The 25529-nt window shown below is 49.6% G+C and overlaps 1 protein-coding gene and 1 long non-coding RNA gene across 2 annotated transcripts in view; one reads left to right on the forward strand and one right to left on the reverse strand.

Annotated features, from left to right (window-relative positions):
• The window catches only part of LOC142604786 (uncharacterized), a 229422-nt gene that overhangs the window by 180266 nt on the left and 23627 nt on the right, over positions 1–25529 (reverse strand). The gene's annotated exons all lie outside the window — the stretch shown is intronic.
• The window catches only part of GRIK3 (glutamate ionotropic receptor kainate type subunit 3), a 121914-nt gene that overhangs the window by 82676 nt on the left and 13709 nt on the right, over positions 1–25529 (forward strand). The window contains exons 8-12 of the mRNA XM_075773749.1: positions 968–1075; positions 4676–4789; positions 8925–9128; positions 18018–18241; positions 23113–23231. Coding sequence (XP_075629864.1) covers positions 968–1075; positions 4676–4789; positions 8925–9128; positions 18018–18241; positions 23113–23231 — 769 coding nt within the window. The remainder of the gene's footprint in view (positions 1–967; positions 1076–4675; positions 4790–8924; positions 9129–18017; positions 18242–23112; positions 23232–25529) is intronic.

Here is a 25529-nt window from a genome sequence, read left to right on the forward strand (position 1 = left end):
TAAACCATGTCAGCAGCCTGATACCCTTACGGGACCATCCTCCTTGGGACAGATGCTTACAGCACGTCCCGGCACTGTCCCCAGGCATACACCACGCTGTCCCTTAGCACCTGCTCTGCTAACACAGCTAGCATCTGATATTTGGGGCGCTCTCACCCCCTAAATCAGAGAGATTCATTCTGGTGGTGCTGCAAAGTGCACGGCAGAAAAGAAACAGCATCATAGCATAATTTTGGTTGAAATTAATCTGGACACCTTTACCTCAAACTCAGAGCAGGACTAGCTCCCAGGTCAGACCAGGTTGTGCAGGACCTCATCAAGTCAAGCGTTGAACACCTCCAGGGATGGGGCTTCCCCGGTCCCTTTGGGCACCTGCCCCGTGCTTATACTGCCAAAACCTGAACCGGGGAACCGCCGCAGCATGCACCCACCAGACTCCCAGGGCTGATTCAAAACGACAGAGCCTGCTAGCACGGACAAGCCCTTAGCCTCTGCTGCTCCACCTTCCGTCGGAAAGGAAGGAGGGCATTGTTCAGGAAAGTTTAGCACCCACACACCTTGGAAGCATCAGCGGGTTTGCGCAAAAAAGCATTATTTGTGAGCTTGACTGGAGGCGTCCCAAACCCAGGCTCCCTGCAGCCCGGCATTTATCAGTACTACAAGGATAAATGCGGCACACAAGGATGCCATGATAAATGCAAGCAGTTTTCTACTGAGTCATCACGTCCTGCAACAGCTGGTGAACACAAAAGGTGCGAACAAAAATTGTAGCAAGGACTGCAAGAGAGTTAAGAAAATCTCCAGCTCTGTCTGCAGTCTGAACAGTGACGGAGGCGATTATTAATTAATCATGCTCTTTAGGGAGCAGGAACAAGTATAAGGACTAATTAAAAGAACATACAGTGGAGGGCAAAAGATTGTTTATGATACCAAGTAACAGCCCTGCTACTTTTTCTCCCCTCCACAGGCCCAATGGGAAGGATTAACGGGACGAATTGTCTTTAATAAAACTAGCGGATTACGGACAGATTTTGATTTGGATGTCATCAGCCTCAAAGAAGACGGTCTCGAAAAGGTAGGCAGGGTGTGTCTTATCTGCATATGGCTTAGTCTAACTCTGATACTCAGGCAACAGAGAAAATGGCTGATGGATGCATTGTTTCCATATTTTCTGGTTTTTATACAAAAGGATATTTACTTTGTGGGATTTCTCAGATCCTTTTCCATGCCTCAACCATGAGTCACTAGCCCCGAAGCGAGGTGCGTGGGTGGGATTACAGTTACTAGCTGCAGAAGTGCTTGTGGCACTTTGCTGAGATAGTGGACACAGAAGAAACTTTCTGAGCAGCCATTAACCTCTCCGTGCTCAGGCCAAAGGTGGAAGGAATAAAGCCTGTCCCACCCCCATCTTGCTGGGCTTGATTTTCCCTGAGGAGGCACCAGCTCTTGAAAGCATCATCTCGGTGTGACTTCCCACAAGGAAAATTGCCCGAGACCTGGAAATGGCACCCGCTTATTACGGCCCAGATTTTGCAGGAGGATGTAGTGTGTATTTTTGTTTATTCCTTCTCTGTGTTATCTAAGGGACAGTAAGAAAAAAAGCAAAGTGTGGTTTTGCCTGCCTGGCTGGAGGGGTCTGCTTCGGGGCCGTTTGCCCAGCCACCCAGAGGCAACGCGGCACGAAGGTAGCAGCCTCAGATCCTCCTAATTAGCGCAGATTTCCTCTGGGCACAGAAATACGATGCTGATGTGCAAATCTGATTCTCAGGTGTTCATGAGGACTTCATTTCCTTTTCTTGTCTTCAATTACTTTAAAAAAAAAAAAAAGGCAATATGCAAAGCATTAAAGCTCCTAGAACAGGGGTTTCAAGGTGAGATCAGTTTGTTGAAGACAAAAAAGAGCAGCGAGCGGCATGGTGAAGAAAGCACTGCGCAGCGGACAGCTGATACCAGCAGCGAGCGAGCCCCAGGGCTCTGCTCTAACCGGCTCCCGAGAACGGCGCGCGAGGCCAGGCACGCAAAGCCACCGAGGGCTCCCGGAGCCTGACCCCTTTTGTGAGCAATGCCGAGCCCCCGCCCTGCTAAAAGCTTCTTGCAGATTTACAGGAGAAAGTTGGGACCGGGCAGCAAATCCCGCTGCAGAGCAGAGGCTGCTTTCCGACACGCACGAGGTGCCGACGGGCAGCCAGGGACGAGCGCCGAGGCCGTAACCGTCGGGCATGCAGACAGGTTACGCTACCGTGGGAAATGCCAGCCGGGAGCAGAGGGAGGGAGCTTTCAATTAACCGTGCAGCAAGCGGCCCAACGCGCACAGATGACTTTCCCAGGGAATTAATGGAACAGGGCAGGTAGGCAGCCCCGGAGGCGGGAGGCAGCAGTTTGATCCACCCTCCCGTTCAGAGGGGACGGATCCTGCGCAGTGAAGCTCCCAGGGACCAAACGGCCTGACTTCCTCATCCCCCTTTTTTACAGTTCGTTTTTCCTTCACTCTGAAATAAATTGCTGCCACACTTTCACACCACAGCAGTAGTTCTCTGCTTCACGTAAAAAAATCTCAAGGTCACCGCAGCACTCTCCTAGTGGGTATTTTTTGGTGTCAAATACAAAATAAAGAAAACATTTCAAATAAACCCGATGACCTTCAGTCTCAGCTGCGATCAACCGAGCCTGTGCAGGAAGGAGGCAGGAGAGGAGCAGGGGAAGACACCACCTTCTCACAAGAACTGAGCAGGAGACGATCTTCACAGAGCCTGACTTCTTTTTTTACAAAATATTTATAGAGTCTAAACTAAAAACACCAACCCATCTTTCTGGAGTACAGTGGCACCGACGGACTGCCAGAGAGCTGTGCTGGTAGAATAACAGAAAAACGTACGAGTGTTTGGGTACCATGTGAATCTAAAAGTACAACCCCACTATCTATCCGTCAAACCAATACTCCTCAGGTGTACTGGAGAACCACTGGCACCAGCTGTATTTATTGCTGCTGGGTGTCACATACAGCCCGCAGGAAGCCAGCAAACCTCAACGCATGCTCTGCACAGCCGCTCGGCTTTGGTGTCCAACAATTCAGAGATTTCACAGATCCCACTTTTTTTTTTTTTTTTTGAAAGCCTCTTGTCAGCTCTAGAGGGGTTTTAAAGTATCGATGTCAAATCTCTGCTGAAGCTAGGTTTCTGTCAATAGTTAATCTGAAATAACAAAACGCCAAACTACAAACAAATCCCAGGCGGATTGTGCATTATGTATAATAGCTTATGTTTGTTGAGCTTTAGGATTGAACTCCTGATCCTTATACCTCCTGGATGTTCCAGGGATTACAGGAGTATTAACCAAACCTAATTACATGTAGTTTGACTATCTGACTTGCACAGTTCTCTTAATGCACTTTTTTCCTTTTTCTTCCCTTTTTTAATATTTTAAACTGATTAATTCCATCTTAAGTGCCATGTATTTAATTTTCTTAAAGAAAACTTAGCAAGGCATAGTTATCTGAGTCTGCAGCGCTGCTAGCAGGGGCCTCTTCGCTTGCTTCTCTTTTCCCATGCACAAGAACAATCTTTTGACATTGTAGCTCTTGTGTGATCGAAGGGAGATATGGGGGATTGCTTAGGTTTTACCTGAAATATTTAGAGCCTTTCACAAAGTTCATGGAAACTCTTCTAGAATTTATGACATTTTTTTGCCAGGCAGCATTGCTCATTACAAAGTCTCTTTTTGGGGCTGCAGTAAAACCAAGTTTTCTCCTTGGACTGCTGAAGAGGTTGAAGAATCTTAAAAATAGCAATAAATAAAATATCGGAAGTTCCTGGCTCCCAAGTGGGTTTGAGCTGCCTGCTTTTGGTTTCTCTCCGAGTCCCGTCTCACAGTTTGACCCTACAGATGAACCGTTCTGCTCCTATTACCGTGTGGGGTTTTGTTTTTTCTCGCTGTCAGGCTGGCTATATGGCCACGCTGCGCCGTTTCCTGGCAGCAATCCCGTATTCCTTTGGCGTTCCTGACATTTTATCTCACCGTCACAGTCCTTTAGCCAGTCCTGCCTTCAAAGTTTGCTCTAAAGCCTCCCCTGCACTGCGGAGATCAGGTTAACAGGCTTAGAGTTGCCCAGATGACTTCTCTTAAACAGAGACATGTTTTGCTATTTCTGGATCAATAGACTTCTTCAAAGTCTAATAATTTATTAAAACTGATAGCTTGAGAAAAACAGAGCACCTCAAATTGATGAGGAACATAGCTGTGTGTGGCTGTGCCTGTGCCAAAGCAAATCGGTGGGGAAATAAAAAAAAAATTTAAAAAAAAGAAAATGGCCTCATATTTGTGGGTTTTTTTCTTTTGTTCTGCTTTATCCTTGCCCAGAGTTGACTCTTCAGCACGGTTTGATTGTTTGCTTTACACAGTACCTTTGCAAATTGTTCACTCGGCCCCTAAATTCCAGTCATCTGCATCAGAGGGCAGCATGGGGGTTGTTGATTGTACGTGTGCAGCTGGAGTGACCTGCAGCTGAAGGGTTAATGCAAACCTTCTGTTTAGCTGATACAAGACGCTAATTTCAGGTTTGCTTCTGTTTACTGGAGATGAAAGAAGCAAGCTCCGTTTTCCAGGCCAGTAGGATGCTGAGAACAAGTGAGGGATGTAAGCTGGGTGTTCATGCGTTCGTTTGCTTCCTTCGTTTCAGGTTGGAGCGTGGAGCCCTTCTGAGGGTTTGAACATCACTGAAATTTCCAAAGGACGAGGGCCTAATGTGACGGACTCGCTGAGCAACAGATCTCTAATTGTCACCACTGTCCTGGTAGGAGTTGCAAGCCTGTTGTTTTCCTCCACCCACAAATCTCAGGGCTACCTGCTATTTCTGAAAATTCACAGCATCCCAGTACAGATCTGCTAGTCCCTCTGGAAAGCTGAGCAAGGGCCCAGAGAGCCCCTGCATGCGGGCTGGGCTCGCCAGGGCACCGTGATGCCCGTACACCTGCACCGAGGGGCCCTGCGGCATCCCCCGATGCTACCGCTCCTGAGCAGGCTGCCAGGGGCCGGCTGGAACCACACGTGTTCCCCGTGCCCGGGAGGCTGCTGCTCGTCCCGGCCGAGCTCCTCCGCTTCAGCTGCCCAGCCAGGTCCCCTGTCCCCCCCTGCTCCCTTTGCACGCTGGAGGACACGGGAGGTTTGCACCTCCCGAGCTCCAGGGAAGCTCCGAGTCGCCCGTTTACCACCAGCGCCCGGGCATGTCGGATGGCCAGCACTGCCGCCTCAGATAGGAGCGTTCTTGGGACAGAAGGCAGCAAATACTAAGAACAACCAGAGATGCTGGCTTAGCTGTGACAATCGTGTTTCTTTCCCCCTCTTAAGTACGTATTTGGTAAACTAGCTAAGAGTAATGCCGTTATCCAGCAAACCACGGTTGCTTAACAGGTCTCCTCTGCTTCCAGCTGTCACGCTGCATTTTGTTCTCACATTCGCTATTGGATTTGACGGCAGGCATCAGATCAGAATGAATTTTTATTTACTATCTAATGAATTATGACTAGTGGCATTGGTTTCTATATGGCTGTATTACACAGCACAGGCTCGCGGCATGTCACCAGGAAGCAATAAAAAATATCAGCCCTTGGACAGCCTACCCACAATTGGGCCTGAATTATGGTTTTGCTATGGAAATTTTCTGGCCCTTTTATGTTCCATATTTTCAGAGAGCATAAAGGTTCAGATGGTAAAGAGCCAGCTGGGGATGCATTCTCCAGTCCAGAGCAGTGTGATCCCTCGCGATGTCCTTGCCTTCCCAAAAGGATGTGACCTGGTAGAGCGGGGGTTTGGATCGTAGAAGGAATGGGACCAAGACAGTGCCCAGAGGAGAACAGCAAAAGGAAACCCTTGGTCCAGGGCAGAAGGGCAGGAACCAAAGGACTTGTATCACTCAGCAAAAGGTTAGCAGAAAAGAAGCAGGCAGAACATGAGCCAAATACAGAAAGCTGCAGCTTTCCTTGCAAATTAGCCGCTCCTTCTAACAAACTTCCCATTCACCACACAATATTTGTTCCAATTAAATATTTTCATTAAAGTCCCTCTCTCCAAGGCTTAGCTCATTGACTACGCTCAGTAACACAACGCTTTCATGTCTCGACGCGCTGGGGAAACTGGAAAAGTTCCTTCCCTTCCCAGTCCAAAAGTTTTCTATTGTGCCAGTTCCGTGAGACCACGATGGGGCGTGCATACGGGGAGCCTGCACGGGGCGGCGTTCCTGTGCCATGCGCGTTAGTAGAGTCGGCGGCAGCCGTGGTTCCCCACTGGCTACGGTTATCGCAACGAATCCTCACATCAGGAGTTACTGCAGGAGCAGCAGAGAAATGACAGAGCAAAAGGCACTTTAACCATTCAACATGCATCAGATTGTTTCTGTTGAGACCCTTGCAGCATTATGCGTGCACTCGGGCACGATACACACACAGTTTGGTTTTGTGGGGTTTTTTCTGTTGCATTTATGCATTCTTGGTGCGTTCAGAAACCAGAAATTTAGGCAGGGTTTAGTTCATTTCTGCAAGGTAACCTAAAGTGCTGCCAGTACCCGAACATGGGAGATGCCAATTTTTAGGGCAACATGGCTGTAACACATCACATCAAGTCACTCCCCGGTGGAGGCTCAGGATCAGCTCTAAGGGAACCGTCCAACCCGTACCGCGGCTGGATAAAACTCACCAGCAGTTATATACTGACTCCTCTTCCCCCTCCGCCCTCGTTAATTAGCCCTGTGTGCAGAAAATCGGGGAAAACTCCTGGCGCGCAACGGGGGGTAGCACTGGGAGAAGGCTGGAGGGACTGAGAGCTGGAGGGGCACCCGACCGCGGGGTCAAGCCGAGGGACAGCAGATAAGTTCAGGACTGGAATATCAGTGAAAGCTGTTTGGACAGGACTGAGGGAAACCAGAAAAGATGCATCTTGTCAGGGGTAAGATGCACGGCCAGAGTTGTGGAAATGTCTGGGTCTAGGGTGCGATAATCACTGTGCTACGGCATAATGCAAAATGATGGAGCCAGGAGGAGACCTGTCAGCCGTCTGCCTTTGACATGCTTTTCTCAGGCAGCATTCTCATCTCATAGTCCGTGAGCACGTACAAATTACATAATGTACAAGGGTGATATCAGTTCCTATTAATTGCGCCATTCCTTGGGCCCACACACGTGCCACGGGGTATCTACCTCAAAACCGCAGCTGTCCTGCAATTCCCTTGCCTGCAGGAGGAGGAAATGTGCTTCGACCCAAGTTTTGCAATAACTGCATTTTCACATACTGGATTCTAAAAAATAAAATACAACCCTAAATTTTATTTGCATTTGCAACACCCCTTTGTACTTTTGCACTGGTGTAAATGATTGTAGAAAAGCCATAGGAGGAACCTTTAAAAGGAAAAGCATGAAAGGTTATTTTTTCCCCTTTTGCTCATATTGCAGTGACTTCTTGGAAGAGAAATATTACCCCAGCAGCCAGCGCCACTCTCCCCAAGCAATATGGGAACTGTGAAGTTATGAAATTGAGGGCACCTTCACTGAGAAATCGATTAGCAAACCGAGAGAGCTTGTGAATTGGATGTCTGGCCATTTTCAGTAATAAATTGTGAAATAGTCCGTGAATAAGTGGTTCACAGAGTTCAGAATTACCCCCTAGGAAATGTTTGAGACCTGGAGATACATTACTGAAGCGAGTGGCGTCCTAATGTTCAGTGCTTCGGCTGTTAAATATGTATGTAATCCCTACAGCGCTTCCCAAAATTAATAGTGCTTTATGGCTGCTCTAGAGCCGGTATATTTATATCAAGATCCACAGATTCAGCTGATTCACAAACAAAGCACTAATTCCAGAGAAGAAAGGAGGAGGCGGCTGTGCAGCGCAGGATTTAACCGAGCTGCGCGTGCCAAGCTAAACTCTATAGGCGTGATGTTATCAGATTTGCTTTATAATTCTGCAAATTGAGCTTCACGTGCACTCTCATCCCCTCCCCGCTTTCAGGCTGAGCAGGCACCTCCTGCCCGCTCCTCCTGGGGTGGCGAGGTCTCCCGTGGCAGAGGCGGGGGGGGGTAGGTCGCACTGGGAGACGAGAGCCGCCAGCCTCCAGGCTGGCACAGCCCAGCTCTGGGTCCTGAACCCCCTCGTCGTACCCCCCCAAGGCAGGGTGCCCACGCTCCACCGAACCGGGCATCTCGGTAATACTCTAACCGGGACTCCAGACCTTCCTGCCCGCAACTTCAGCAAGACGGCTCGCTCACAGAGCAAAACGTGAGCCCTCCCCGGCCACCCCACGGGCAAGGACAGTAGCCTTGCAGATACCTTCAACTCAAGCCGTCCATTAGCTGCTGTTGATACCCATCCTCCCCGTGCCTTCTAGCTTTTGCCTGCTGCCCACCATCTTTTGCCATTTCCATCTGTCCCCTACATGTTTTCTCCCTCGGGCTCCCCGGCGTCCCTCGTCCCCGGTGACCGCCCAAGCCTGATGTTCACCGGCGGGCTGTGTGGTTTTCCCCCTCGCCCTGTATTTAACCCACCAGCCTCTTGCTCGCTGCAGGTACTGCAGTGCAGGTCTGCTGCATTTCTGCTGTGCGGGATTTGGGGGTGAATTTGTCCTCCCCCCTTTTATTGTTTCTCAACACACTTCATTTTCAGAGCATGAAATGGTTCTTTTTCTCCCTGAAATCCTACCAAATGGAAAACAGTTGGCTGCTCAGAAGAGACAAAATTAAATTTTGTGGGGTAAACAAGGTTGCTAATTAGCTGATGTGCTGTGCAAAGTTAATTTATTCCCAACATGTCACAGTGCCAACCCTGCCTGAAGAGCCTGCGCCTCGTGGCTCAGGTTGACCCGCAGGGGTGGCCCTGCCTCCGGCAGGAGCTGGGACCGCAGCTGACCCTTTACGGGGACTTTTTGCCTTCTCATTGTGCAGGAAGAGCCCTTTGTCATGTTCCGTAAGTCCGACACGGCCCTGTTCGGGAATGACCGCTTTGAGGGTTACTGCATCGATCTCCTGAAGGAGCTGGCCATCATCCTGGGCTTCACCTACGAGATCCGGCTGGTGGAGGACGGGAAATACGGGGCACAGGATGAGAAGGGGCAGTGGAACGGCATGATCAAGGAGCTCATCGACCACGTGAGTGAGGCCCATCTGGGCACTGGCAGCCGGTGGGTGCCGAGGGGCGGCTGTGCCCAGGCTGTCCCGAGGCTTTCTGCCTGGGGTGGGACGGTGCCCACTGCTCGCTGGCTCGGGATACCCGCAGCGAGCTCCTAACCCCGCCTGGGCTCTGCCTGCGTGCACGGCTTGTCAGAAGAGTCTCTGTCTGTCTGACATGTCCAAAGGTTCCTCTGGAGTTTCTGAGAACGGGCGTTCTCACCGTACAGAAAAGGCTCCGTGGCTTCAGCCGGCTGGGCAGGCAGAGAGGAGGGAAGAGGCTCCTCCGAGACCCGCTCCCCTGCGCCGGGCTGCTGCTGCTCTGCCCCCGACAAAAGTGGGCCAGGGCACCACGCCGAGGGGGCTCAGGGACCCCAGACGTGTCCCAGACACAGCTCAGCTGAATCCAGATGACGCATCCAGACTGCAAGAGCAGGTGTGCAGGGGACAGTTTACTATGTTATTTTTTTTATTAACACAGCTTATTTTCTAAAATCTCCTGGGACACGGAGCTCCCCCTGCAGCAGAGCGGCTGTGCTTCTCCTTCCGCAGCCACTTCTAAAAACCCATTAAACACCACTGAAACTGTCGTGGCAGCTTCACTCTCACAGCCACCGTAAAGTCACCCCATCCGAAACCTCGACTTGTGGCCAGAGGTCGCTCGGTTTCCTAATTAGGTGCTTTGCCTCCAGCACATCCTGTGATCCCCAAAGCCCAGTTAGGGAGGTGAGGAAAGCTGGTGGGTTTATGAACCTCTGATTCCCAGAAAGGTCTCTGGAAGAAAAGATCAGGACAAAATCAATCCATGATCTCCGCAGCGCAGGCAGCAGTATAAGCAGTCCTAGAGCTGTAACACAGCTCTCTCCTCCTGAGTATCTTGCTCAAGTGGTGCAGCCCTTGGACCACCTCTTAAGTTCCTGGCTACATTTTGCAAACATTGCCTAAGCAGAAAAGAGACAAAAATAACCCCACGTACGTAGCAGCTGTGATGCTTTTACAGTTCATGTGAGAAGAATGTATTTTCTGGGTGAGTCACTTCAGTAAATGAGCTTTGCTGTGAACAGATAACAGAGCATTGTCTGGTGGTGAGACTGCGGAGCTGGGGCTCGGGGATCGAGGTTGTGTTTCCGGATTTGGCTTGTCTGCCCTAAATGACATTGGACAAGTTGCTTCTGTGCAATACTTCCTCCATCTGTAAAATGCAGATGATGATGATTGTGCCCCTTACAGGGACAAAGTGATGCTTAATCAGTTTGCGAAGAGCACTGTAGTCCTTAGACGGCTTACCCTGGAGAAGCGGGAAGTATGGCAAGGGCATGCAAGGACAGCCCTGGGGGAGCAGGACGCTGTGTCTCACAGGGGAATAAGCCACAGGCTGTGCAAACCTGCCTTTGTATTTTCGCTTCCAGAAAACTCCGTACGGCTCAAAATACAGATCTCATAGTCTCTTACGCAACAGCCTTGCTAAGTTAGACAAGTGACACTCAGCATCCCAGCAGAAGAGACCGGTGCTCTGAGTGACGCGTGTGACATAGATACGAACAGACGCAGAGCACAGGCTGCCATCCTCAGCAGCGTGCTCCGGGACACGGCTCTTGCGGTCCGCACCCGCTGCTGGGAGCACAGTCTGTGGCTCACACCACAGAGCATCTGTAGTGCAGGGCTCTGAAGATGTACATCGCTCCAAAGCAGGGAATAAGATACAGGGAATAGAAGCCTGACCGTCACTTAGCCCAAACCATGGCACTTCCAGTGTCCTGCAAGATGTTACTGGGCTCTCGGGAGGCTTTCAGCCATTCCCAAAGCTGTGGTCAGCTAAAAGAGACAGACCGAGAAGAAGGTATGGGGAACAATCTCATTAAGTAACAGGAAATTCATGGTCAACCTGCATTAAAGTATTTCTTGACTAACTATTTAAAAGCAAATTAACATACAGCAACAGGAAAGGACCAAATCCTCTCTTTTTTCTAGTTCTACTAGAAAGCTTGTAGCATCAAGTTTGAACTCTGCTTTCTTTTCTTTTCTTTTTTGTGGTTGGGTGCACGCCTTGGAGTGATTTATAACTATTGCCCAAACCCCATATGAAGCCATTATTTTCTTTATCTGCATGTCATTGCTTTTTATAGCAGTGTTTATGTAAAGCATTAAAAAGTGAAACTGCGACCAGATGGGGCCCTTCCTCAGCAGCAAAGCGTCTTCAAATCCTGTGGGGAAAGGAACAACTGATTGGCACTTTGCAATGGGAAAGTTCAAACTTATTTCACACCTAGTAGGAAAAGTGTTGGAGACAGCATTCAAACAAAGTTGTAGTGATGAAAACAGGGCTGCCCACACTGTGAGTTTGATATCTGGGCTGGCATTCCTCCATATTCGGTGTCTCCTTCTCGTAAAAGAATTGGGATCATTCAGGTGGGAGCATAAAGCAGGTAGGATTTTGTGACGTCCAAACAGCCAGACCAGGATTAACTCTACGCAGAAAGTCTGTGCATTGCCGAAGACCCATTTAACTCACGTGGATCTGAGACTGAGCCTCCAGGACTGCTGTGATGCACCAGCTCGGTGGGCTGAGCCGAAGCGCAGGCTGGGTGGAATGTCCTGTGCACAGGAGAGGGTGCTCCTGAGGTGAAACAAGAGGCTGAAACGCTGATTGCTATCCCTCGGAAGGGCTGAGCGCTGTGGGAGCAGCAGGTGCTGCGTACCAGGAATAGCCTGATCTGAGGCCAAAATTCGGTGAGAAGGAGATGGGCAGCCCATCACTCCGGGTGGGAAATGCAGCCAGAGAGGAGCTGGGCGGAGGTGCCAGGCAGGGCAGCCCAGGTAGGTACGGAATTACCGTGTTTCAGGGACGATGGTGCCAACCACGCAAAGGTGTAAATCACAGCGCACGTGGCAGGATGGGCTGTTTACGCAGTGAGCTCTCAGGGCTTGTTTTGGAGTCACAAATCATCCTCCTTCCCCTGTCCTCTCTGATCCAAACATGCCTGGCCGTGGGCAGTAACGCCTTAGGCTACGATCCTTTGTAAAATTGCTTTGTTTCTAGTTTGGCCTTAAGCATAAACAGGAAAAGCAACAGCAGTCAGAGCAGCTCACAGCATGACCCTGTCTTCCAGTAGCAGATCTGGAGAAGACAGCCTCGTGCGGTTAGATGCAAAAAGCCCTGCCCCGGTGCCTTTCATCTGCTGCTCGTCCTTCACCACAAAAAAATCTCTGTTTGGGGGAGTTCAGCCCATTCCCTGGAGAACTAGACTCCTCACCGCAGCTCGCTGCGTATTGTCCCTCTCCCTGGCCACTCCGCAGAGGAGGCTCAATCAGACGGGCCGCGGATGCTGAACTCCCCACACTGGCATCTGGGGAGGTTTGGGGCACCCAGGTGACGCCGAGCAGCTCCTGCGCCCTGCATCTGTAACAAACAGGGAACCAGCAACTGTCGAATCTCCTCCTTTCATCAGTAGTGAACTGTTATTGATGTTTATTCACAGAAATTATTATTGATACAAGCCAAACTACACTATGCATTGTGGCCCATCCATTCTGGTTTATAAATTCTAGTTCTCTGGCAAAATAATGCTTGCAAATCTTCCCTATTGTTTGTGGGCCGAATCACATAAAACCGGCAGAATGAGTTGTTCTGGACATTTTGCACAAACCTGTTCACAAATAAACCTTGTCTTCTGCTGAGACAGCGCATATCAAATTTCCATTCAATCTGAAACTTCATGTGGGAATAAAAAAGGTATGAAAAATAATAGGGTTTCTAATGGAAATCCCTGCCAATGGTAACTATAGAGAAGATGTAATATCTATCCTTTGGGACGATTTATGACAGTTGATTTAACACTTTCACAATAAATGGGCATTTATTGTCAGTAAATTCTGGCAGAAATACATATTGCACCACACCGCCACATTGCCATTAATGTTCCTGCACTGGTGGATGTTTATTTCAAGTGCCATGAGCTGGGGATCCATTTGGAAGCCACGGGGCCAGCAATAGGAAAAAAACAATTTCGTTGGATGAAGTGTCCTCCATCTCTTGTTTACACACTGCAGAACTCAGCGTTAGGAGGGAGATGGAAACAAGCCAGAACAGCTGGCTGCACTTTCTCCTTTTCTGCTCAGCATCATTAGTTGGGTGGATTCATATTTATCCTGTTGCGATCCAGGCGATGGAAGCATACTGACGTATACGTTGGGAGCCACGAGAGCTCTGCTTGCTTCTGCAGGTCTCTCTGGACCTGCCTGTCCCTCCCCGGGCTTGGTCACCTAGGTGACCTATTCCTAGGATAGGGCTTGTCTGTAAAAACAGGGCTGTTCTTGTTGGGATCCTACAGCCTTTGACATCTCTTGGTACAATTAATGGTAGTTCTGTCTCTGATGAGCTTCCCTAAAGAAAAGATTACAAGAGGCCCAACAGGGCTTCATGGTCCTCATTTCTCCTCTTCAGCTTGCAGCTAGGTTTTCCCTGCCAACATCTGTTCTTAATTCACCACCGATATTAAATAAATTCATTGACAAAAATTATGTCTAAATTAGGACTGAAATTGTAAGAGCCGCCATTAGGAGCTGGAGTCAGACAATTAACGCTGACCTCCTGCGCGTGGTGCACGCGGTGGCAGGCTGAGGCGCGGCTGGGATGCTGCCGGGCACGACCTCGCTCTCCTCGAGCATCACTTCTCACGCTGAGCGTTTTCCTACCCCCGGCCAGCAAGAGGGGAGGGCTGCGGGCACAGGGCAGAGCGCTCCGACGCCTGCTACAGCAGCAGCCCCTCCGTCTCCAAGCCACGGGCTACAAGACAGACGGGCTGCCTGGGCTGTGCCTGGCCCTGTCCCCCAGTGCTCGGGGATGCCTGTGCCCACGGACGCCTGGGGGCTGGCTCTGCCGCGGGGAAAGAAACAGAAAGATGCAGGAGCGAGGGCAGCAGGCAGCAGGCCCGGGGGGACACAGGGTGCTGGAGCACGGCACGGGGTGCTGGAGCACGGCACAGCACCCGAGCAAGCGGAGCAGGGAGGGGAGCAGAGATAGGACCTGAAGCAGAGCAGCAGAGCAGAACAGCGCTGCAGCCCAGCGCTGGCAGTGGTGGTGGCAAAAGAGACGGAGGGATGAAAGTGTCGATGCTGCCAGACAGGCACCTGAATAACAATTAAATAAGTAAAATATGCACTATTTACCTGTCTCTCAGGCAACACACACATAATTAGTTTATGTAAATACCTAACTCAGATTGGCAAAATAAGCACAGAGGCAGCTTATTTTCTTGAATAAATATTTATCTTGGTGCTTATGGTGTTTGTGGGCTCTGCTGTGACCAGCCATCACACGCGGCTTTCCCCCGGCGGAGGTCGGGTGCTGCAGGATTTCCACAGTGACCGTGGCTGTGCAAGAGCTGTTCTGACCCGCAGGCCACATTCCTGTCATAACCGAGAACTCGAAGATAAGACTTAGCATTTTCTGATAAAAGCCAAATATCTCTGCAGAGAATACAATCCTCCATCCACTGAACGCCTGCTGAACTCACATCAGTTCCACCCAAGTGAGAATGCTGTAACGCTGGGTGAATAAGGAGATCCAAACCCTTCAAGGTGTGTTAGAGAAGTGTCTGCATTTGGTGTGTAGCTGCCTTGGCAAAATTCATCTTTCTGGCCTCAATTCAGCAGAACACTTAAGAACATACATAAGATTTGGAAGGTGCGCAAGCTCCAGTAAAACAGAAGCGTGTGCTTAAGTGGTTTTGCTGGATAAGGGCCTTTAAGCCACTGGCACTTGTTATAATTCCTCATTTTCAATAAAATCCATCTTACTGTGCAACAGCAAAAAAGTTGGGGCTGAGGGGAGGAAGCAGTCAGGGCCTGATAATTGACTTCACGGTTTGTAATGTCAGAGCACGACAAATGAAAGCTTCACCCTTGGTGGGTTTTGATTTAGATCCTCTCAGTCAGCAAACCCTTAATTAGAGGCCACCTTCAGAAAAATCTGCATTGATAAAAAGGATATCGAAGTGCAGCCCCGTACTGCCTTTAGTAGCTCAGGACACCACACCAGCCTGGGCTCCATCCTGCCTGTGCGGGACATTTACTGCCAAGGACACGGGGCTGTGATCAAATCACAGGAGCTGCTGAAATGACACAGTAAAAATTTATTTCAGCACTAAAAACGTTTTGATCCTTGGGCATCCATGCAGATTCCTCTCTCCATTTTCTGCGGTAAAGCATAAACTCCTAGCTGTTATTTAGCTTGCTATATCATTTTGACAAATTTGGCTTAGGATCTTTCAGACAGGCAGTTCCTAGCGAGCACTGACCACAGAACTGCTCATTTGTTCCCTCCTTCAGAAAAATCCATAGCCAAATCCTTCAGTATCTCCCTCGGTTTTCCCTGTTGAGTCAGGACACCCACACAGAAGTGATGGAGGAGCTAAAATGCTGCATTTCTTTTGCCATTTCTGCCTTGTGACTTCAGAGACCGATAAGCCAAAATTCTCAAGCGCACTGTAATGTGGGGAGAGCGGCCGAGCTACAAACCTGCCGGGCATCCTCTGCCAGCACGGACCAGGGATGCAGACTCTGCTCCTAAGGTGCAGAACTTCACCGTCTGACGCACCGCCAGCATCGCCTGTCCACTTCTAAAACCCACCGTCCTTCAGATTTCCTCAGTGTCACCACAGCCACAGCTGGCACAAACGGGCTCACTGGGAAAATATTTTTTCCATTTTCTCTAAGTTGTGACAAACGCCAGTGATTGAAACGGGTGCTTTCTGTACCAAGATGATTTTAAAATATATTTCTGTTTGGAAAGTGAGAAGGAAAGGGAATCAACCAGGGCTCAGCTGAAGAACCATGTTAGGAAAAGAAATACATAATTTTTACCCTTGTTAGAGAGTTCCTGAAACTCTTCTGTTCAGGACCTCTAAAGCTATGTCCTTTGGAGAGGAGACCCTTTCATACACACATGGATACGTATGTAATGGATAAAAGCTCATGTAGAAACTCTTCCTATAGAAAAAGGCCTAGATTCTGTTTTTAAAAATATTCTACTGACTTTCGTCACAGATTTGCAAGGTCAAACAAGATCATTAGTCCGACCTTCCTCCACAACACAGACCAGAGACTTTCACCAATTTCTACAGTGAACCCGTAGTTTCTGTTGGAATAAAGCATGTTCTAGCAGGACAGCTAATATTGATTTAAAGTTTGCAAGTAATGACAAATCCACTATATCTCTAGGTAATTATCACTCATGGTTAATTTAGAATTTTAATTTTCAGATGCGAAATAAATCTTGCACGGGTGTGCTAGGCACCTGGCACGGGGGGAGGTACTGCTCGGCTTCAGACACGTAATTTATGTGCCTGCATTTCCCCTGAAGTCAGTGACACCAGCAGCGTGATTCACAAACGCCAAGCCAGGCAGCTGACATTGAGGCAGCCTTGGATGTACGTACTGAAGGGTTTTTTAGAACCTGAAGGAATGTTTAGTGAGAGGAACAAATGCAGCTCTTAAGCAACGGAAAGAGGTTGTATATGGTCGCGCGCTGGATCTAGCATAGAAATTATTAAATAACAGAAATAATAAGAAACACAATTCATCCAAGAAGCCAGGGTGAAGAATATGCTCAGCTAAAACTCCCTGCACGGCTCAGGCAGTACCAGTGTGATGAGCTGTGCAGTCCACCGTTAACTCGCAGAACCATCTCCTCGGTGGGGCTCGCAGCCGTACGCCTGGAAGACAACGAGAGGAAGACGACCCGTGCGGGGTTCTGCTCGGTCCCACCAGCCCGGCAGGCAGCGAGCGCTCCCCAACAGCAGTGCTCCTGCCCCGCGCCACGGCTTCCTCAGAACCAGCCATTCAAGTTGTATCATGAAGTCGGCGGAGGGGAAAGAAATTGAACCTTTTACCTCATGCTGCTGCAATATTACTTCCTGCAGCTTCATTCTGGAGTGGCCTCCCTCTGTGACTTTCTCCTCTCGCAGCAACATTGAAAGGAAGGCCAACAAAAACAAATCATCTGCACACAGTGGGATTTGTACACAGCAAACTCTCTGTTGTAAAGAGTTCTGCGGCAAGAAGCAAGCACGGCGAGGATCACAGATGTTTTATACCATGTTAAGATATAATTGTTCTGACCATCTTAAAGAGCCTGTCAAAAGGAGCTTATTGCACCTGGGCAAAAGCTGCGGGGACTGGAACATCTCCGTGGTCTGCGCTGTATTTCACAAGCTAACGCCAACCGAGAATCTGCACAATGAAAGTCCTGGAGTATAATTAGCAAACAGCAGTTTTGCTCTCCAGCTCACTGATTTAAATCTGGGACAACTCTCTTAGAGATGGTAAACGCATCCACACCACCACCTCCAGAATCTCACCCAGCGTGTTCTGGAGACCCTGCATCTGCGTTGGGGTTTTGTTTAGGTGGTGAAAAGTATTTGTAATAACAGGACCATATTATATCGGGTGTTCTTGTGTCTAGGGCACACAGATCAGTCCGTGATCCCTTTACCTGGAGGACTTTGGAGAAGAGCTAGTGAGCTGAGCTGCCCAGACACCGTTCGTGTGCCACGAGTGCAGCTCTGACGACAGCTCCGCGTTTGCCAGCCCGTACGGCAGGACTCCTGCTCTGAAGGAGCTCCAGCCCGTGCCAGGCACAGAGGGCCCTGCCTGTCCCGGGAGGGGGGCTGGAGGTCCAGCCAGGCTCTGGGGAGCACAGGGCAGACGCACCCCGCGTGCAAAGGGAGGGGGAACCCCAGGGCTGCGTTTTGGGGAGGTTTTGCCGCAATACTGCAGTGTGACTGCTGTGGGTGGGTGTTTGTAACGGGATGGATGGGAACACCTCAGTTTCCAATGCCTTCTTTCTCTCTCCCTCTGTGTTGCGCACAGAAAGCTGATCTGGCCGTTGCTCCTCTCACCATCACCCACGTTCGGGAGAAAGCGATAGACTTCTCCAAGCCCTTTATGACCCTGGGGGTCAGCATCCTCTACCGGAAGCCCAACGGGACCAACCCCAGCGTCTTCTCCTTCCTCAACCCCCTGTCTCCTGACATTTGGATGTACATCCTCCTGGCCTACCTGGGGGTCAGCTGCGTGCTGTTCGTCATAGCCAGGTAAGGGGGACGCCGGTGCCACCCCACCTGACTGCCATCACGCCACATCTGCTGCCATACGACGATGTCCTCCCCGCGCTCAGACCCGTTGTGCTGCCTGGTGTGTCACGGGGATCCAACCACCCAGTGGGAGCTGCAGCGTTAAACCCGGGTCATTAATGAAATTACTTTTGGTCCATTACCCAAAGGCAGGCGGGTCTCTTGGCGGGGGCTTGCTCACGACTGCCACGCTCCCGTGGTCTGTGTTCCCTTTCGGACCTGTATCTCAGCGTGGCTGTAGAGGTGATACAAACCCCGTGGTGAAAATTAAAGATGAGCTATCCACGGGGGAAATTTGTTTCCTCCTTTGCCAGCTCCAGCCTGTGTTATATCCTTTGTACTGCTTTACCATACTAAATGTGCTTTTGTTTGTTTGCTTTATTAACATAAACCTCTAAGCCTCTTTTGCCGTATGAGGGCAGGCAGTTCCACAGATTTAGTAGACTTCCAGTACAAAAGAATTTTAAAATGCGCTTTCTTTTATGATTTTAGAAATTCTGTTGCCTTTCCATTTCATTAGCAGCTGGTAATTTTCCCGCTCTGTAGTGTTCACCATTCACGCTCCTGTTAGGTCGCTTCTCACCCACCTTCTCCAGGGAGAAGCCCAGCCTCCCTGCTGTGTCCTGGACACAAAGCTCCTGTGTCCCACACCACTTTCAGCTCCTGTCCCTGAACCCTCCACCAGCAATGCTCCCACAAACTCTTCCCTATATCAAAAGAATGGAGAACTCGTTGCTACGGATCAGACAATGTGCCTGTTTACAAAATTAATATGCATCTGATTAGCATATTTAAAACCTCTATATTTAAAAGCAGCAGAATTTGCATGTATTTGCATGTGTTATTAATTTCACGGAGTCTTTGATGAGACACACAGTCCATGGCCACTCTCAATGCGTGATTCCACCTTTTCAAACCAAAACGAAGCACTTGCCTCCCTCCTGCGAGGCAGCTGCCCTCCCCGGCCACGTGCAGCCCTTGCTGGATGCTTCAATATTTTGTGTAAACACCATGCCCAGGGAAGTTTCCTAAGCACAATCTGCAGTTAGACACTCATTTCTCATTTTTCCCTGTTCAAGTTATGCCTGTGGTGCCTTCAGAAACCTCCACACCTTGGACCAGGGCTCTGTGCAGACCCTCTCCCTCCAAGGGCTGCTGTGCTCCGTTTTCCTCCAAGCATCCTTCAGCAACCAGTTTCTATCCAATCCACTGACATCAATCAGATAGTCAAAGTAAAGATTAAATACGAAACTGCAGCACCAGAATCCATTAACCCTCATGTTACAACAAATCTGCAATTTTCAACATCCCTCAGGTCCACAGAGGCATTTAGAGAAGATTTCCTGAGTTTAGTACGCAATATCCTAATTACACGTAACAGCAGTTGTCAAAGCAAACTCGGCTTAGCAGACAGTATTAGTGCTCCAAACCATCTGGGATGGTGAAGCAGCTACATCGCCTGAACCTTCCTCTGCAGAGGTGCAGAGCTGGAGAGGTTGCACTTCACCCTTAGAGGACACAGGCGGCCTTCCATGTTCAAGATTTTAATTGCAGTCGTTCTCCTCCCTAGCCTTTGCAACGCAGCTCCATCAAATGGAGATACACCTGGTCTCCAGGCACTTCCCGAGGTCCCACAGAAGCTGTCCGAGCACGGACGGCTTTGCAGGCTGTTTGCACAGTGGGAGCAGAGCCCTGGGCTCTGCCAGCATTGCAGTACGAACAGCAACTCATAAAAACAACCTCAGAGGTCGTGTCAGCGAGCGGGTGGCGTAACGCACAGAACTGGCAGCAGGTATTACCACGGTACAAGGCTGAGAGTGCTGTTGCCATTAACGCATCGCCCCACCTTCCCGTCAGCTCTGTCCCGCAGACCCCCCTGGCCGCAGGCAACTGCTGGGCAAGTGGCCGGGGGCCACCCAAGACGCAGGACAGTTGGGCAAAAGGCTGCTGCCCCCTTCGTCCTGCCCCAAGCGAAGCCCCTGGGAAGAGTCGGGGACTCCAGCGGGGCAGGATGAGGTGCTCAGCGGTTTTGCTTTGTGCGAGAAAGGAACCAGGCGCTCTCAGCAGGAAAAGACACTCATCTGGGAAAATGAACCCGAGGTAATTACGAAAAGGAAAAATATTGCGATGACTGATAGAACTCCTGCGCTTTATGTCTCTGCTAGCCATGCAGAACATAGCTAGATGGGCTCTGCTGCCATAAAGTATTAGACGGCTTGTGCAGCTTGGAATGACAATTCAAATACAATTTTACATTTATGAGTTTATTTTTCCCAACTCATGTAATAGCCAAATCCAGCCCAAATTGTCCAGATCCTACTTTCTTCTGTCTTCCTATTCTTTCAAAGAACACCAAGTATTTGGTCTAATTAAGGTTCTGCAGGAAGGATCTTTTAACACAGAGAGATGAAGAGCAAGAGATTTCATGTGGAAAATATTTACCACTTTCAGAAGTAATGGAAGTAATATCTGCTTTAACCCCAGCAAGGCCTCTAAAATTCAGTTCTCAGGAGAAAACCATGGTCAAAATAGCAAAGCCTTAATTCAGAGACATGAGTCTCCTGAACTAGGCACCAGAGTCCTCTGCTGACGCTATCATCATAGGTCAATGCCACTTAAAACCAACTTAGGGACTATTTAGAGGCAGGCAAAGGATGTATTTGATCCATCTCCCCTTTTAATCAGTCTTTCTTAGTTATTGATGGAGCCTCTGCTCCTAACCACCCCAGCCCCCAAAGAGCAATAAACACCAGCAATTTATAAGGCTTCGTGGGGGTAATTTGTCTGGTAACTCCGGCGTGAGGTTGCGAGTGGGCTGTGCAGCTGGCTGATTTGAATTGTCACCTGTCCTCAGACTCACAAGGCCTTCAAATTACAGCTAATCACCTTTGGGTGCACAACGGGGCGGGTGGGTTTAATACTCATCTTAATTGGAACGAGGACTGGGTCATCCATAAGAAATTTCTCTGGAGATGCAATTTAGACTCAAAAGTATTTTGCGTTAGATCTTTAAACCTTCTTTGAAATGCTCCCGTTTCCCTGCCAAAAAGGCCAAGAAGAGACAAGAAAATAATCACAGGTTTTGATGAAATATTTCTCAGATCCCGCTCTGTACCTGAGGAAGGGGGAGCCAGCCCACGGTGCATCCTGAGCAGCCCCCATTTATTACGGCTCCAGCTGTATGGGGTCAACGAGCTTTGCTCGCTTCTTCCTTCATTACCCCTCTGCTACCGCTAATGGTCCCACTCGCTTTTCAAGCACCGAAGACTCTGTCGCTGCTTTGCAGTTTTCTGAATATTTCTCTGTAATTTGAACAGCACCAGTAGGTTTTCACTCAGAGACCTTGAAGTTCTTCAATGTGTCATCTTGTCAGGCTCATTTGATCTTACCAATTCCTTTTCCGTTTTATATTCTTTCATTGGCAGCCCAAGAAAGTTTTCATCTAATTCTTGAACTCTGCCTTTATTCGACAGAAAGGGCACAGGCGCCATCCTTTATGCACCTCTGGCACAAATTTACAAGGCACAAGTTTAAAGGAAGAGGCAGCATGTAAAGCCAGGTCTGAATTCAGCCTGATTCTTGTTTTCCTTTCTGATTTACTCTTATTTAAAAAAGCAGAGGGAGGTAGGCAGTAAGAACAGCTCAGCCGTTACCTGGACGAATGAGCGGGATCGTGGAAAATAGAAGCAAAAAGAGGGACAGATGTACCCAGGACGAACTTTTCTTAAACTGCACGCCCTGTGCACTGCACCTGGTCCACGCCCCGTGATGGGGTCTACCCCACGGGCACCCTCCTGCGCTCCGCCCCACTCGGTTCACGTGCCCGGGAACCGCGGCTCCGTGTCTGCGGAACGTCCCCGCGTGTCGGGCTCCAAGGGGAGCCTCAAGGCACGGCTGTGCAGAGCAGAGGCTGGGGCTGGTGTTTGCCAGGGGAGTGTTTTGTGCTGAGAGGCACCTGGGAGAGAGCTGCGGCTCTTTTCTCCAAACACATCCAACCGTCTGATTGAGGGCACCCAGAAATTAAGCAACAAGATGTCTCCTCGGGTAGCAGCACGGCTGGCAGAGAACTGCAGAGAGGAATATCTTCTAATACAAACTGGGGGCTGGGCTTTGAGAAAGGGCTGCTGTGAAGCTACAGGGATTTCAGAAGGAAGCGGAGATGATAATTAATGCCTGGTTCAAAAGCAATTATACCAATTATGTTTTTAATTTAATCTCTGCAAAATTTGGGACTCTTAGAAAATGTAAATAAACAGCTCTAAAAATATTAGCGTCTGTCCTGTTGAGCATCCTCCCCAGATCCTGGCTAAAAGAGCTACGTTCACAGCAGTGCCTGCAGGAGAGTCCCCTGCAATACTGCGGTTTGTCCCAGCAACCGCTGCAGAACCACTGCAGCATCTCTCCTCAAATGATCTAGAAATGCCATTTTTTCCCACATTTTGGAACTGTTGCATACTAGAGGTTGTGTGTCTCCACCGCATCCCATCCCATAGTCGTGTGCTCCAGTTGCTGTCGTGTGACTTAGTGTCGCAGAGATGATCCGAAGTGACCGAAGGCTTTGGGGAAGCAACCTGAGATACCTCAGAAGGAGCTGGCTGCCCAGGTTTCCTCGCTGTCAGCAATGCAGGACATGGGGCTTACGGCCACGCTGGTCACTTCTGAAAATCTTGGCTGAATTTGTCTTTTTCTTTGACAAGCTGCACAACCGAAGGGGTCAGCAGGCCCTGCACAGCAGCACCAGATGTATTAAGGGTCTTTTTTTCCTGTTCCTTTAGGGTCTTGTCATGCCACATCCCGACTAACGAGCTCTCGCTTTCCATGTGCCGCCGTAGGTTCAGCCCATACGAGTGGTACGATGCTCATCCCTGTAACCCAGGATCAGACATCGTGGAGAATAACTTCACCCTATTGAACAGCTTCTGGTTTGGGATGGGAGCGCTGATGCAGCAAGGTACGGCGGCGCCTCCCCGCCCACACACCCTCCTGCCGGTTCTCCAGCACAGGCCTTTTGTCGTGGCTTTTTAAATTTAAAATTTATTTTGTTTGTGACAGGAACAAGATAAAACATCTGAACGGGCACAGAAGCGCTCGTCAGCACGGCTCCCCGTTGAAAGGCGGTGAGGTGTGGGAGAGGGGAGGCAGCTCTCCTCCAGCACCCTCCTGGGACCCGCCGTGCTGGGAAGCGCTCGGCGCCCGCTGCTCCCGATGGAGACGTGCCCACGGCAGCGCAGCGCCCACGGGAGCCGCTCCCCAGGGAGCCGCGTGCTCGGCAGGCAGCCTCTGGCTGGGGCCAAGGCCAGCAAAGGGCTAACGAGACAATAATCTCACCAGGGGAACTGGCTGCCATCTGCAGCTCAGGAGCTCTTGGCGACCGCGTCTGTTGTTATGCGCTCACTTTGAACTTCATCTCCACCCAGACACCCACTGAGCCATGTCGGTTTGCCTGCACTGCAGGGATGGAGAAACGGAGGGGGCCGTGTGCCAGGGCCGAGCCCTGTCTGGGGCAGCAGGAAAAGGTCCAAGGCTTTTATGCCAAGAAAGCCATCCGATTTCTTCTGTGTCAGAGCAGGACAGAGCTTCTCACTCTTTTTTTTTCTTTTTTTTCTTTTTTTTTTTTCTGGTTTTTGGGGTTTTTTGTTTTTTTGTTTTTTTACACCTGCTTCTATTTATACTTTCCGCCTTTTGCGGGTCAAAGCCCCCGTCCCAGGAGCTCAACCCACAGCTCCAGGGACAGACCCACTGCTGGCCCGGCGAGGCAGAGCCCCAGGAGCTGCAGCTGGCTGCTGGCACACACGTGCCACTGCATAACAATAATTATTATTAATGAAGCGTGCACGCTCTGGCAGGTGTCAGAAGGAGCAGCTCCCGAGTCTGCCGTCTGGAAGCACACAGCTAGATGATGGAGCAGTGGCGTGTTCGCACGTGTGCTTCTGCTGGTGTGCACAGAGGAGCACCCACCCCTGTGCCCGAGGAGGAACGCTGCCTTGGTCTCCCTCAGCTGTTTAATTCACCAAACTCAGCAGCATCCCACAGATTCTGCAAATTCCTACTTCTGTTAATTCAAGCCATTTGTTTAATTTCAGGATCTCTGTCCTGGCTCCCTCTGTTTTAAATCAACTTTTACAGAAGTCAGGGCATCTTGCCCGCTGGTCCGTCTCCATTTTCATCCTCATCTGGTCCTTCTGCACATTGTGAAATGGCCTGAAACTCCCTCTGGCGCAGGGCAAAGGCTGCTGGGGCAGAGAGGATGGCGAGGGCTCCTCCAGCAGCTCTGCCTGGCAGCCGCTGCGTGCGAGACTGAGCATTTTCAGTGTTACTGGTGCGACAGGGACCTTAGAAACGGGATATGGATGGGATTACATTCATATAAGTGGATGGAAGAGAGCAAATAGAATATGTATAGATGGAATGAATACAGTAAATCTGTTAGGAAGACAGCAGAGGGGGAGCTTGTGAGCAGCTCTGAACAAGGAACAAAATTCAGCTGTGATCTAATTGCAGAAAGTCCAGGAATAGAAATAAGTGGAAAATGTCAAACATTTGTCACACTTCAATTTACTGCGTATCAGTCGTTATACCCAGAGAGCAAAAGAACCACAGCATCGGCTCGGTGGCATGCACAGTGCTACTGCTCCATGCTCCTCCTGCGCCACCGCGGCAGCGTGTAACAGAGATTGTTCCCAGATCTTGGCTGCCCTGATGGACAGTGACAGTTCCCAGCAAGACGGTTTAGCAGGATGAATCATCCTCTTATCAGATGCTGATACATGAAAAGAGCTGTATTCTTTTTAACTCTATTCTGCATCTAAGAAGAAAAAAATATCAAAGCTAGACTGATGTCACACCGTCCAATGCATCAAAGGGCAAAGATGGAATGGGAAAGAAGTGGGATCTTGAGAAGAACCGAAGCAGCCCTCGATATCCAAAGCTCCTCTGCTTCCTGGTGCCTCCATGCCGCACTCAGATAGGAGAAAAGCTACACTCCATGCTATGCTTTGATGCCACAGTGCTTAAAATTGCTTTGCAAAGCCCAATCTTTGTTGCAAATTCCAGGTTGGAGATATCCTCTGAACACAGCTGTTTCAAACCCAAAGCTCCTTCCTGGTTTTAAAAGATGTCTTGGGCAATTACAAAAATAGCACAACCCATTTAGTCCTTCATGTCTGCTCAATAAAAGTCATTCCAGACCTGTTACACCTTTTATGCTGTAACATCTCCTGCTTCCCTACTTCTAACCAGTATTCAAAGT

The sequence above is a fragment of the Balearica regulorum genome, chromosome 22, assembly GCF_011004875.1.
Source record: "Balearica regulorum gibbericeps isolate bBalReg1 chromosome 22, bBalReg1.pri, whole genome shotgun sequence".
Lineage (NCBI taxonomy): Eukaryota > Metazoa > Chordata > Aves > Gruiformes > Gruidae > Balearica > Balearica regulorum.